Here is a 15533-nt window from a genome sequence, read left to right on the forward strand (position 1 = left end):
TCGTTTCTTTTCTCGATATTTATGATCTATTAAAAATGTTAAGATCTTAACCAAACGCGACGCCCAAACCATTTTCAGACCGAGTTCTGGTTCAAGTCAAGTTTATTGGTTCATGAGCTCAACATGCTCAACAGGAATTATATCGTCCTTTCAGACGTTCACGTAAATAACCATCCCAAGGAAAAAAAAAACATTAATCGGATAAAAGGAAAAATGAAAATCCTAACGAGGGAATTTACATGGCAAACTGAAATTGTATTTATTACATAGGATTACAGAGATCCTGTTTCGAGTAAATTTTTTAATTTTTCCTTTAGCTGCTACTTGGACAACTTACCCTATTGTCTGTAAACTTTGTAATAGTGACGAGGTTTCTGTGCCTCCTCAGCAGGTCGCTTTATTTTGGCTTTCCAGGCTGTTCAAGTTTAAAATAATATGGACTCTCCTTGCCAGCGGCTTCTTCAGTCTGTCCAGGCTGTTCGAGTTTGAAATAATATGGATTCTCTTTGTGAGTGGTTTCTGTCGCCGCCAAGCCATCCTTTCCATTGGTTGAGATGTATCCATAATCATATGCAGAAACGTCCGCTGACTTCGTAGTAAAAAAAGTAAAATTCAAATAGATTTGCCTTTTCCTGACATTTTGAAATATTAATCGTTTAACACTCCCTTGCCTCGCGTTTCATAATCGCAGCACTCAGTCGAAGTTCGGGGGCGCTTTTCTCGGTACCTTTTCGGGCCAGAAAATAACTATTCAAATAAAAATCTTAAGGATAAAAGGGTGGGTCCTAATAATAATAATAACAATAATAATAGTAATAATAATAATAATAATAATAATAATAATAATAATAATAATAATACACTTTACTTAAAGAGGGTAGCACGGAATAGTTACAGAAACTAGTAAACTTGTGGCCCTAGCTACCAACTCAGTCCATTTGTTTTATTAATGGCTAGTTTTATCTAAACTTCTGTCTTGAATGCAAACAAAAATTCCTTTTCGGGACCGCAAATAAGCTGGTCTTTCGAGAAAAGGGCACAGGCCACAAAATTTAACTGATCGCTCGAGTTAAAAACCAGCGTAAAAAGCACGCCCACACCCCTGCCCCCTACCCCACCCCTAGACATTTTCACTTCAGGTTAGGGTGTCGTGTGAACCTCGGGTCACGATAAAATTTAGTTTTCAGGCGCCTGTCGATGACAGTAACCTGTAAAGCATTTAGTAAGCATAATAGACCATTTTCTAGTTCCAAAAACTCTCACTTTCAAAACGAGGCCAAAGAGCAAGCCATTTATGTAAAAATAAATTTTATATGCATGAGAATAAAACAACTATTTTTTACCCAGATCTCCCACGTCCAAGAGCAAGAGAGTGAGATCAGGTTTCGAGATAAAGTCTTCATACTTAGCCTCGTTTTGAAAAAGAGGCTAGAAAAAACTCGGAAGGGGCCTATGTAAGTCTTTAATGAAAAGCCCTAGGAACAAGTTTAGGTGGTTGGTCAGAATATAAGACTAAAGTGCTGACGTTGGGGTGTGTTAATTACAACTTACGTACCTTAGATGGTTTCATAAGCGGATGGTAAGCTGGCATATTTTCACTGGACGTTGTTTTTTTCTTTGTTAGTTCCTGGTACATTGTAGGGTTCATGTACACTTCTCCCTCGCCCCAAGCTCCCTCGGTCTTCTTTGTGAGACCCTGGTACGAAGGTGGCTCCCATTTACTAGCATCTGTTTGTTTCCCATCATTCCCTAGTGGCTGGTAATCGTTTTGGTCCTGAATGATGTGTTCTTCTGGACTTGTTGCTGAGTGATGAGTGCTTTGTTTCTTGACTGAAAATTAGTGAAAACTGCCGCTAAACACTTCCACATTATTCGAACAGCCAGATAACTCAACAATACCTAAATATCAAGTTTTTTAAACTTTATATAACTCTATAAAACTTTGTTATATAGGATACAGTTAATGATAATGGTTAAAAAACCATCATGTAACTCCGTGAACGTTACTTACAAGATATTTTATAACGGTTAAAAAACATTCTACTTCCTATTCAAACAAACATTTGTCAAAAAATGATAGATAAGCGCTCAAAATATAATAGTCCATTGCATTGTCCAAGAAAACTGGTTTTGCTCCTTTAACAGGGCAAGAAATAAATTTAGGCATAAGCTTCACTTACATTGAATGGAGAATTGATTGGAGGAGAATGCCTTTTTGCTGGTGAGAGAAAAAAAGGATGAACTTTAATTCTAAGGCATATATCAACAACGGTACAATTTTATGTAAGGATAAAACAATATTTCACTTGTATCAACAAGGAAGATTACAGCAAACTTTATATACTACATGTTTCTTTTTTCTTTTTAACCTTTTGAATTTCGTGTGCCGGACGCAGATGACGCAAAACAAGAGACTCCTAATCTTTGTTTTCTGTTCAGCGAAAAATCAGCTTGGTATTGTTTCATGGTTTTTCTTCATTTAATTTACGTCCGTCTGAGTCCAGTACACGAAGTAAATGCCCTTAAATTTGCGTGTGGCTCCCTTTCACAGTCGCTCTCCAAACTTAAACAATCATCCATAAGACTAGCCTGCCTACATTCAATGCTTGTACAGAAAGCGATAGCTGACTTACCCTTGGTTTCTTTTCTTCAAGTAACATACTATGATAACAGATACCACGGTGACCGCAACAAGTGCCGAGAGAACAGAAACGATAATGACAATTGTTCCTCTACCGCTATCGTCACTTGAATTCTCTAATGACCGCTTTCCTGTATCCCCGGGCTCCATAGGCTCAGTTGGCGCCGCCGGTTCAGTCGGTTCTACGGGCTCCGTTGGCTCCGTGCGTTCACTGGTTTCTATTGGCTTAGTCTGCGTGACGTCAGTAGTTGATTGCGTCACTGGCAATGAAGTTGTTTCCCGCGCTTTTTGGATTGTGCTTAGTTTTGTTGTTGGCGTCTTAGTTGATTTTAAAGTCAAAGGCATCACTGTTGTCTTTGATTTTGTAGTCGCCGCCATTGTTGTCGTTTTTATTGTCTTTTTAGGCTTTAATGTTGTCATTTTTATCGTTGTTGTCGCCGCTGGGGTTGTTGACTGAAGTGGTGGAGTGACTTAAACAAAAAATGTTTGGCATAAATGGGAAGAACAAGAAACAAAAAACGGAAACTTCTAAAAAATTAGAAGTCTTTTAATTTAAAAATTATTCCCATTTCGTATGCACTTTACGAGCGGTCTATTTTCCACTAAAACACTCTTGTCTATATAATAAAAAGTTATATGAAACCTTAGGTAAGGATGGCTTTCATTAGAAGGATATCTGATACAACTTGAGACTTGAATGAATGGATCCGGAAACTTTCAGTTTTGTCGATTCGTATACCAGACCTTACTGATGTGGATTTGTAATATTCAAAGAATCGGATTCAACCGGTCTTTTATAAGACTTGAAAGTATTCATTTATCTAATACCGCTTTCCTGAATCATTCAGCGTAAGCGACACTCAGCGATCGAACCCAATCTCACGGACTAGGTTTAATAGAATTAGATGAGTACAGATTTACTCAGATGTGAAAATATTTCAAGCCAAAAGGCTTTGTGCTTGATTGTTCGAATTTAGATCAGTTCTTTCATGTTGTTTATTACCTGTGTCGGATCAGTTAGTATAGAAAGATTTATGATCACATCTTACGACAAAAGGCAAGAGTCAATTTCTACCACGTGACCAAGTGTCGTTAACCGTGAAGTATATCTACACAAATGGTTAGTTTCAACCAGAAGGGTTTGAAACAGTTTTTAGCCAGTCCATTCCTATTTTGAGAAATTGCAACTTGAATCTGACGTTGTCGTTTGTCGCAAAGGTGTTACCTAATTTCGCTATCATCTCAGAGAACTGAATGAGAGAAATGTCCCGTACTATACGGTATGAGGGAGTTTGAAGGAAAGCTTGGAAACTTTACCTATTTGAGTTCCGTCAGACTTGAATATGAAGCATGCTGAAAAATTCGTCACCGGCTTTCCTTTCTTCTTCTGTTTACATTTTAGGTTGAAAAAGAAGATGTTTCCACTTAAATTTGACGATGCTGCAGTACTCCACTTTAAAGTAAAAGAAAATTCCTCTTAGTATACAATAGCCGGAGAAAACAGCCGGCGACTTTTCACCGGTTTCCCCGCGCCGACGTCTGAAGAACGAACGCAGAAATTCCATACTGATGACATGTCACAAACCAGATCTGGGTAGTGTTTCTGACTGGTCGTGCCGCGGGGGAAATTTGCTTCGACCAAGCATATACACTGCCTAGATCTGGATACTTAGCGGTGGCACGTCATCAGAACGGAATTTCTGCTCTTGTTACTAAGACTTTTCAGGGCGGTGAAATCTGTAGTGGCGTCGCGAAGCGTCGACTGTTTTCTCTGACTAAATATATAAATAAAATAGGACTAATGAAATATTCTTTTTTCGTGTAAGATTCTCATAAGTTACATTTTATTCCTAAGGTCTTTATAAATAAAACGGATATTTAGTGATGCCACATTCTATTCACCCGCAGGCCTGTCATAGATGAAAGACTGAGTATCCCGAGTTTAGAAGATTGAGGGGGGGGGGGGGGGGAGAACAAGAAAGTTAAGGCATGGAGGGTGTCAATTCCCGTACGTATGCGCATTGGAGAAGAAGTTAGAACACGTCATGTTGATTGGAACAAAGACTCGTCCCTAGCTTGTTGTGAACCAGACTATCTTTTTGATGCAAATTTTGTAAAACAACATGTTTGTTTGTTTGTTTGTTTAATTAAAGGTCATATATAGCAGAATTAGCAAGATCTGCTTCTTGGCATCTTACCCTGAACAGGATATCTTTCTTGTCCTTCACTCCCCAAAAAGTATGAGACAAGTTTGTAACATTACGCCATTGGCTAAATCCAGAGTAGCGCGCTTGTTCTAAATCACACGACTCCACATCCTTATGTTTGCAAAATTTAATCTTAGGATCTTTTGGTGATGGAGTCCGCAATAAATCAAGTACAGGTGGACTCCAGGTGGACGCGGGCACTTTGAAAACGTCTTTTTGTTTACGACCGTCATCTCCATCATCCTCGTCGTCGTCACCACCACCACCACCACTGCCTTTCGTTTTTACCTCCAAATAGGATTCACACCCTAAGCAACAATAAAAACATCAAGCTTTAACTGCATGAGTGAAGCAATGTAGAGTTGAACCTTCCGTAAGCAACCACTCAAAATAAGAATATGTAGAGGTCGTTTACGAGAAATACGGCTGCAAGTAAAGTAGGTAAGGGCGTCATTCCGTTGCTATGACAACTCTGATGTCATTGTAACCCTAATCATAGCAAATTTTCATCTTTATCTAATACGGCTGTGGTAGCACTTTTTCCAAAGCTTTGTTAATGGCGACGTAGTTTATGCTCAAACTTGGGAGGTATTGAACATGGAAAACCCTATCAAGCCACTATAATGCGTGCAAAATTCTAGTTACGATATGTTTAGTTCCATGTCGTCATTTTGAAACATTTTCCAAGGCTTTCTCCCGATTGGTCACGCCTAGGATTTTTGTTAACCGACTGCTCTATTTCTATTTGCATGTGATTTATGATAAAAGTGTTGAAAAACAGTATTTTATGTTATGCCTCTAAACACGTGGTATAGAGTGAACTGGTTTGTATGCTGTTGTATTCCGAAGCCACTCCTAAATTCACAATTCCACTGCTTTCCACTCACTCTGTTTAACCAATTAAAGTCACTATCGTTTTCTATATCTTACCATTTTTCCTGCAAAAATCTTAGTTCTTGAAGTGCACTTATTCCTCTCAGAACGTTAGAACACGAGCGGCCAGCCGACTGAAGCGGTTGTCACACCATTTTAACCCTTTTAGCCGGATAAACATTTTGCGCAATTCCTACTTAAGACGCCTTTACAAACTGGAAAACTGTTTGCCTTTAAGACAACTTTTCTTCTTTACACAAGCGTCTCAAAAAACTGCTAAATGCAGAACGAATCGAACCTTAGCACTCCAGTCAGCAAAACAAGTTTATCACACAATTTATTGTCAACATGTACAATTCCCAAGGGCAGAACTCATTCTTGTATGCATATGCGTCTCTAATTGTTTTTGTAATTACAATGACAATGATTTTTAACTGTATTATTATTATAATTATTATGATTATTTGTTTATTGAAAAATAGCACGCACAATCATACGTGTGAGTTAAAACAACAATCGCGTAAGCATAACCAATCAGGGAAAACGAAATAAAGGACTTTTAGAAAGTCTAATACAGTAATATACACCTAATCGCAGACACGAAAAAAAAAAACGAAAAAGCCAAATAAGAATTGATAATCCATGCAAATTGACCTTTGATATTTTGATAATGCTGAAGACATATTTGTAGTATGGTGTAATACTTCAATGTGACGTCAGTTGAGTAGAGAGAAGGTAAAGACAATTTGAGTTCATCCTTTTGTCAGACCAGGACTTCGATTGTAGGAAGCATGTATTGAGCTTTTTTGCTACTCCCTTTTTTCATTTTTTCTATGACAGCCTTATTGCAATTAGGAGCGTATACAAAAGTATAAAATGTAAATTAAAAATCTTAATTTGATTGAAAAGACATCTATTGATAAAGCATCGCTTGAACCAGTCTTAACAAGCGGCAAGATGTAACCATGACCCTTGACATTCCCTCTAAATCTAAATTAGGGGCTTAGCATTAGGAAAGTTATTAGGAGGGAGGAGGGGGGGCGGGGGGAGCGAAGTAAAAAATATATATATATAATTCGTGCAAGAAAAAATCTTATGAAAAAAAATTCGCAAGCCAAGAAGCCCTAAAATATGTTCTTGCACTGCCCTAAAAAAATCATGCAAAGAAAATGTTAACGAAAAAATTCTTATGCAGCTCTAAAATTCCCCACCCCTCCCTAGCTGATGAATTTTAAAATCACTCTCCTTGGGACCGGAGAAGTGGGTGGGGGCCTTGGAGGGCTGGGGTGGGGGCAGGGTCCTGCTACTCAAATTTCATTTATTGAAAAGGTTAATAAAAGTTGAAATTTAACTTTTCGCTGTGGCTATAGCGCCGGAAACCGCACAGGTAGCCCAAGCCGAAATATGAGCATCGGTGAGCATCGGCATTGTTGCGTAACATTCGAAATATAAGGATTTGTATGGGGAGAAAAACCTATCGTTTCTGTAACCTACGAAAGTGAAAGGATTTCAATAAAAAACAGCTTACCTTACTTAAAATGTGTGTTACGTCTCTCCCTTGTGGTCCACGGGCCGCTTTACGGCCGTTTTATGGGTTTTTATGTAAACCGTTTACTCTCTCTAGGCCCGTGGACCACAAAGGAGAGACGCAACACACATTTTAAGTATATTTTGCTCATATTTCGAGCTTGGGCTACCTGTGATACGACATAAGACCAAACAACTACTCTATAGACAACTTATTAACGCTCTGTAGACGAGATCCTATGGTGTGACCATTCATTTGAACAATCTCCATCGGTACTGAGACATGATTATATTCATTTTCCAGCACTTTACGTAGGAAAATAAAATTTACGTAGGAAAATAAAATTTCTCTTCTTTGAATTTTGATTTGAAACTATTTTGAAACTGAAAAAGTTGAAGGCAGACAAACTTGTAACATTCGACTGTTTAGAAAGATAATTGTATGGAGAAGAATGAGTGACCTACCTATTGACCCGTGCCCAAAAACATCCGAGTTGAGCTCCGATAGACTAACACACTTGCCCAAATGAGCTAGGTAAGTTGGATAACCTACTTTACATTGACATGATTCACAGCAGTCTCGAGAATTCCAGCATTCTGCCTGAGTATTTACTGAATCAAACTTCACGCAAGAATCGAGGAACGAAGACGGTTTTCCGCTTGCAAGACAGGCCTTCACGGCCGTCCGATTAGGATTTGTAAATTTGTCTTTGCTCTGAATTCTGGTAATATTTGTACTCAGCAGAGCGCTTGCAGAGTGTGCAAACACCAATTGAAGAAGTGCTATCACGGTGGGCTTCATAATGTTTGAATGTCTTTTCAGCTGACGTGCTTGTATTTTTCTAATCAATGACAACTCGAATGTCGGATTCACGTGAAACACGCCTTTTCCTATTCTCCTTATTTAGACCCCCCGACAGGTGCAAAATCCTGCTAAATGAGGAAATCGCTGAAAGGCAGGGTCGACACTGATTACAGCTAAGGTCGCTAAGATTTTTGGCCATACAATGTATATAGTTTAAGGCCGATTTAGACGGTACGATTTATCTTACGACTATCGTGCGAGAATAGCAAACGTCATGACTTTCGACCATCCACACGCGCACAATTTTCAGTTACGACATCCACAATGCGTCGTACGAATCACGGGCGGCCCAAACTCATTACATCTCTTGCTAGGCTTGTATGGGATGTAAATGGTTTTTCTTAAAAGAGAGAAAAATGTTATGTTTTTAAAAAAAAATCGACTAAGTACACGAAACGAACTGAGGTGAAGTCATGGCGTATGCTAGTCGCGCACGATAGCCGTAAGTAAAAATCGTACCGTCTAATTCGGCCTTCAGGAGGATTCTGTAGAAGGATGTGGACTACGACGAAAAAGGAAAAAGGAGAGGGTATCATCCTCACTTGGAAGTAACAAGCAAAGAATTTCACTTTCAAAATCTGATTAGCCTGCGTGGCAGGTGCTAAAAGGGGAGGGGGAAGGGGGAATTTGCCCTAATTCCCTTCCCCTTCACTTTCGAACGCCTGCCACGCAGGCTAAAATCTGATACCATCCCAACACGCGCAGGTCTTTCATGCAGAGTGTGATAAAAATTTAAAGGGGTTAGAATTTAGTGTCACAGTATTTGCGATCCTTTTTTAAAAAAGCTCTGTGTCTTCGCGTCAATTGAATTCCAAAAATAACGTTCCGGTCATCTGAGACTATATTTAGACATTGAAACTGTTTCCTGTCTTGGCAAGGAAACTTCAACCACAGGGATCCCCAGCCAGACCCACAACAGCCCCCTCGAAGCCAAATTATAAGGATTTGCATCGGAATTTTATATCTTGAGACCGCTAAAATAGTTACAATGCACATAAACACCCATTTCAACAGCTCCCACACACCTTCCCGCAAATAAGAAAGAAAAGAAAGGAAACTATAAAACGAGAACGAAGTTATACGTCGTCGTCGTCAAACAAACAAGTGTCAGCAACAAGAAGCATATTTTCACTACAGGCACTTATTTTATTAATGTAAAATGGATTATCCAACGTGCACTAGATTGAGTAGTGGAGCTGTTTATCAATTAAGATTAGTGATGTTGACCAGAAAAACGGAATAACAGTCAAACCCCCGGGCCGTTAACGCTTACACTGAGGGGGCCATAAAAAATGTCCGTATTACGGCGTGTTCGTATTAAGATGGTGTCATAAAGCGGGGTTCAACTGTATTCATTACAATATTGATAAGATAATCATTATAAACATAGGAAAAAAACATGTCACTCAGAAATTATTGAAAAATGAAAAATGAACTATTTACAGGAGAAATTTGTCAGGTACTTTTGCGAATAATTGAAGTTTATCCAGTTTCAGTTTGATTCTGGCTAAGACGCTAAACGCTAAACACCAAACACTTGAATACTAAATCTCTCTGATAGAGTGAAATAATCCCGGGAATATTTTGTGTTGAGGCACAGCCTTTTCAAGACAAGAAAACAGAGGCGCCTTAATTTGCCAAAAAATACTCTACCCAAGGTCTGTTTCAGCCGTCGATGTTCTTCTTCGTACATGGACACATGGCATGCATCAAATAAAACGCAATTCTATTGTTTTATCTCATTAGAATTAATTACCTTCGACACATAAGAAGTTCGGGCTGAAACTGGTCTAACGTATGTGTTCCGTAATAGCCCTTATCCGTGTTTAGGTCTGACGCGCAAATTTCACCACCAAGTTTCGTTTTGAAATTGTTAAGCCGCGTGCAAACGGGCACAACATTGTTGGCCAACACAGTCCCAAAATTGTTGTATGTTAAATGCTGCGTCTTTTTACCACCCTGTTGAATGTCGTTGCGTGTTGTTGGGAGTTGTTTTGCAAAGTTTGAAACTGGTCAAACTTTTGAACCAACAACTCATTCCCAACATTTCTTTTGTTCTGTGATCACCGAAGCGTAGCGCAACAATGTTGGAGCCCTTCGCACAGCTCGTCCAACATTGCTGGGGCCACGCAAGCGCAATACACATGGTCTCCAAAGTTTTATTGGTTGTATCATTCCCACGATGCATTGCATGTCCCAACATTGTTGGGAGTTGTTGCATCCGTTTGCACACCACTGCCAACACAGCGACAATGTTGGAAGTTTCTGCCTCCGTTTGCACGTGGGTTTAGGTTGCAAAGCTTTGCATAAATGAATTCCCAAGGAGTTAGAGTTGAAAAGAATACCCACGCACAAAGAGTGAAAATGCGAAGACATTTAGCTTAATTACAAACGAGGCTTGGTGGTAAAATTTGCTCGTCTGACATAATTTCATGCATAAGGGCCGTTACCTGTGGATTATTACCTGTCAGGAGCCTATTAGTAATCGGTTCCTGTGCCTGTCAATTATATTACTAAGACCATAAACAGTGAAAATGGCTAAGCAATGTGTGCTCCTGGCGTGTTAGCCTGCAAGCAAGCTCTCCATTTGGGGGAGTCGCGAGAAGTCACGCGTGAGAGGCACGCGTAAGCAGACGTTGGCTAGCGGAGAGTTTGTTCTTAGGCTACTGGCGTGCTTGTTTCCTGCGTGCGACACTGGTTGGTTTTCGCTGCAACTCTGATTGGCTCGAAGTGACATTTGTGTTTTTACTTTAACCTATTTGATTAATTTCCTAAGACTAAGACACCACTTTAATTATAAACGTAGCAGATAAAGCCCCTTGAGAAAGGAGTTAATTAATGATCACAAGCTCATACAGATGAGATTAAGATTCACGCTTATTACATTTACACCACTGCAGGCCAAATTTTCTCTTTTGATTTTCCAGACGACATTGTCGTATTGCTGTCTCCATATACATCAAGAAGGGGTTTCACCGCCGGCTGCTCAGGCTCGGCTTCCTGTGTCTCGTCATTTGAATTAAGCACAGGCGGCCTGCCGTCCTGAATGTGAAGCTCTAAGAGTGGGATAGCGTCTTCGGGGTTGCCATGATAACTGTATCTCTGGCTGTTTCTCTTCTCCACGTGGGTAACCTTATGTTCTTTTTCTTTTTCTTTTTCTTCTGGTACTTCTTTAAGAGGCTTAAAACCATGGTCATCACCGATAACTGGACGAGACAGGTGGAAAACAGTATTAAAACAAATAAAATTCAAACTAAAAATGTTTAGTATCTGAAGCTAGCCAGACGTTTCTAAGGTTAATCTCAAAACCCCGACCGAGAAGGTGCACTGTACAGCAACGCAAATGACCCCCACTCAACCGCAGTTCGTTTTTATCGCCTTATTTATTTCATTGTCTTACGCGTTCTTCAAGTTCTCAGCACATTCACCATTCATGCATGCATGCCTAAAATCCATTCAATTCCTTTACTTTTCACTTGATTACTTTGCGTCGGCGAGGGGATCATTTGAGGTCGAGGATCAATTGCGGTCCATTTTGGCGATCATTTCTGGTCTGGGAATCATTTGCGGTACTGTACATATGAGGTTTCCTTTATAAAGTAAAAGTGGACAAAGGCCAGTCTCTAGTGAAAGAGATTGACTTTGCCAGGAGACTCTACGCTTTCGTAGAGAGAAGTTAATTGGCTATCAAACTGAGGAATATATCCTCCTACTGGCCCAAGGATTTTGGAACTTTTTTACCAACTGGTCGTTACAGCTAAACATGCTGAAGTAATTCAAAATACCTGGAAGCTTGCGATCCTTTAGGTTTGCCCCCCTGCAGGACGAAGAAAGAAAAAAAGTTATTTTGACGGGAGATTTGGGCCCTTTAATGTAAAAATTAATTTATTTATTCAATCGCTTGCGTTTTTAGTAATCGCACAGTGTCATCATTTTTGACGTAATATATCAAGCACAATTAAGACGCAGTGTTTCATCACCAGATGAAACACTGAGAAAAGAGTTGAAAATACGAAGCGCAGCGGAGTATTTTCGACGACTTCGAGATGTTTCATCTGGTGATGAAACACTGTGTCGAAAGCTTAGTATTTCGTAATGAATAATTAATGAGTTTGAGAAGTTAAGTAACAGGTCGAAATGATGGGACACGCTCTTTAAAGGGATACGCATGCGTACCATTCATCTTGGTGACCAGATCAGACTGTTCATATGGGAAAGTTTTCATCTCGGTTAAGAGATCCCAGTTGCAACAACCGAGATGTCGACAACCGGCCCAATCAGACTTTTCTCATGAACAAACTGATTGAGTCTTAAGGGTGCTTTTCAAAAGTCAGTACCAACCAGCCAGACCTGTCATTTTAAAAATGAACTATTAGTCTTTTCTTTAATTTTTAATAAAACCCATCACTGCAGTACATAAAATTTAGGAAGAAACTGATCTTGGTGGATAGTCCCGATGACCATTGAATTCTCCTGATGACTGGACGGGTCAGGCCGGCAAGTTCTGGCAAATGGTAAGCGCTTCTTAGAAAGGAGACAATAGTGTGGCAAGATCAGAGAGACTGGGGGGTGGGGTACCAAAAAAAACATTTTGTACGGGCAGGCTCGGCCCCAAGGTCCAACCCTTATCGTTTTGAACACCATTTTAGACAAACAAGGGCATTTACTGACAAAGCGTACCCCTTTCACATACCGAGTAAAGAACGCGGCATTCTTTTAACCACCGTGAATGCACTGTCTTCTAAATAATGATAATAATAATAATAATAATAATAATAATAATAATAATAATAATATATGAATAAATCACAAAACCAGTAAGTTTTCTTGCCTTTTAAACAACCATAAAATGCGCCTGTTAGCCCTTCCACAGAGCGCAATGACAAATGTCCCCTGCCCTTTCATATAATTCAACTAGTGAAACTCCTACCCTTTCATAAACCTGAAACCTGAAAAAGGTATCCCTTCTGGGCTAAGCCTCCCCGTATAGGCCATTAAAGGGACTAGGGAGAAGCCATCCCCCGCCCCCCTTCCTGGGGAGGCAGGCCTTCATGTCACTTGTAAGAGACCATTGAGTGTGTTGCTAAAGATTTAGAGATACCATGCCTTACCCTGTTCTGGCCCTGTCTTTTATTATCATGAAAATGACGAATGCAATCATGCCACCCAGCAGACCAAGCACTACTATGATTGACACAATCTCTCCGCCTCCAGTCTGCTTCTCATCACCCGTGGCGGCGTCTACATCAGGCTCATTTGGAGTGCCCATTGTGTGGTGTGTCACGTGTACATCATGTGGTGAGTGCGTGATATTTCCGTGCGGCTCTTCATGATCAGTAGGATGGGTGGTGTGGGTAACATTGTGTTCCGTTTCCGGTGCTGACGTGGTGCTCTCAACCTTAACTTCGACGCCAGCATTTGTAGTCATGGCAACTGGTGAGCTGCTTTGCGATGTCATAATTTCTGTTGAAGATGGCGTCGTGGAAGATTCAAGGTTTTTCTGTGTTGTGGTTGTTTTCATATCTGATGACGATGTCACATCCGGTCGGGATGATGTGGTCAGATCTGCAAGTTGAGATGAAGAAAAAGTTAGCGTAATTTTCAAATCTTCGTGCTGCGTCGTATGTTTCATTGGTGGAGAATCAGTATCAACAGATGATGATTTTAGAAAATAGCGTGACGTCGTTTTTATCTCTTTATCCCAAAATGCAAAAGTCAAGGTCTGAGGTGGCGATGTCGTCATTGCTTGTATGTTATGCACCGAAGATGTTAAAAACGATGAAAATGCAATTGAAGTTTTTGTTGGCTGTGATGTTGCTTTCTTATTTGACTGTCGTGTTGAGTATTTATCTAGCATTAATTTTCGAAATACAGATGACGTCACAATTTTTGTAGGTTTGGTTGAAGTAACGTCTTCTATCTGTGATGATGATTGGTTAACTTCAGAGGACGTCACTTTGTGTTCAAACTGGGATGAAGTCATGGATGTTGTGAGTTGAGGTGAGGTCGCGAATCCTATCTGTGGGAGAACACGTTCTACTACGACAGTCTTAATTCCTTGAGAAGAAGTTAACGTGTCCGTTGTTAAAGAATTTGTCATTGTCATTGTTAAAGGAGGGGATTTTAAACCTTTCAAGGACGTCACAACTTTGTTAATCTCGGAAGAAAATGACGTTGCGGTCGTTGTAGGTGACCTTATATCTTTAAATCTAGACGTGGCGACTCTTTCCTCAAGCTGGACTTTCGTAAAGTCTTTTAAACCTTGCGATGACGTCATTTCTTCGTGAGCTGCAGATGACGTCACCATCATTGGTGGCATTGTGGTTTGCGGAGCTTTGGATGTCATCCATTCATCTTTCTCTTGTAACTTAGTTTCGACTGCTACTTGAGATGACGTCATAACTTCGAGTTTATGAGCTGAGGTCATTTTCCCCTCAGAATTGAAAAGTGATTTTTGTTTCGACATCGAAGACATAGTTTTCTCCATGGATTTTAATACCTCTGTTGAGGGAGAGTCTTTAATTAAAGAAGATGACGTCATTCCTGCTGCGTTGACGACATCAACGTTGTCAACTGGCGTAGATGGTCTTAATGGTTCCAATGATGAGGTCACTACGGAATGTGACGTCACCGACGATCCAGTTGACGTCACTGACACTATAGTAGAAGATGGTGTATAAACTGTATTTGACAGCACAATTGGCTTTGTCGTTGAAGCCAGAGGAAGGATCTCTAAGATAGGTGTTGTCGCTTGTTTAAAATCTTCAGAGAAAGGCATCTGCAACTTCGATTTCGAGGACGAAAAAACTGGATATGACATCAACGTAGGCGTTGCTGTGGTCATTTCAGAAACTTTAGTAAACCCTGATGATGTAATCACATCTGCAACCAAGGATAACGTTGTAGCAAAATGTAACGTCATAGTTAACATATTACTCTTTGTAAGTGGCCCAGTTTCAGACATTAGTGTACCACCAGCAAAATCGTCTGCATTGAACGTCACGGTACTGCGTTTCATTTCGGGCAATGGAATGTGTGTTGTTCCTTTTGCATCTGAATCTGCCTTCAATATTCTTGATGTCGGTGGCTGTGGTACTTTAGATGGTTGAGATACTTCTAATCCTTCTGTCACTTCTTCCTCTTGCACTGTTGTTGTGTTTATCCTTTCTTTCGTTGTATTTGTTGTTAATGATGACGACATTGATGGTTGAACCGACCGTTCACCACCTAAAATTAATAGGAGCCGTGTCACGAAATGTATAAACATTAACCCTTTAAACCCTAAGATCAAAATTTGAATTCTCATTTGTTTGCCCCTATTGGTTTCCTACAGAAGTAGTGGGGAGAAGTTGATAAAATATCAAACAAATTCATCTTGGGTGATCATGTCCGTAATTCTCATGACCACTCTGTTTTACAA

At 40.0% G+C, this 15533-nt stretch overlaps 2 protein-coding genes across 2 annotated transcripts; both read right to left on the reverse strand.

The window, feature by feature from the left end:
* Nucleotides 1-263: 263 nt before the first annotated feature.
* On the reverse strand, nucleotides 264-8097 carry LOC140922492 (uncharacterized). The gene is made up of 7 exons (XM_073372469.1): nucleotides 7714-8097; nucleotides 4840-5156; nucleotides 3959-4094; nucleotides 2634-3111; nucleotides 2181-2218; nucleotides 1556-1830; nucleotides 264-589 (listed from the first exon to the last, which is right to left on the reverse strand). The coding sequence occupies exons 1-7, from the start codon at nucleotides 8048-8050 to the stop codon at nucleotides 398-400; spliced, it is 1773 nt and encodes a 590-aa protein (XP_073228570.1). The 5' UTR covers nucleotides 8051-8097; the 3' UTR covers nucleotides 264-397.
* A 2537-nt stretch (nucleotides 8098-10634) lies between these two features.
* On the reverse strand, nucleotides 10635-14467 carry LOC140922828 (uncharacterized). Its single transcript, XM_073372856.1, has 3 exons — nucleotides 13225-14467; nucleotides 11899-11930; nucleotides 10635-11319 (listed from the first exon to the last, which is right to left on the reverse strand). Exons 1-3 carry the CDS (start codon nucleotides 14457-14459, stop codon nucleotides 11000-11002), a joined length of 1587 nt encoding a protein of 528 aa, XP_073228957.1. The 5' UTR covers nucleotides 14460-14467; the 3' UTR covers nucleotides 10635-10999.
* Nucleotides 14468-15533: the final 1066 nt, after the last annotated feature.

This window comes from Porites lutea, chromosome 13 (assembly GCF_958299795.1).
Source record: "Porites lutea chromosome 13, jaPorLute2.1, whole genome shotgun sequence".
Lineage (NCBI taxonomy): Eukaryota > Metazoa > Cnidaria > Anthozoa > Scleractinia > Poritidae > Porites > Porites lutea.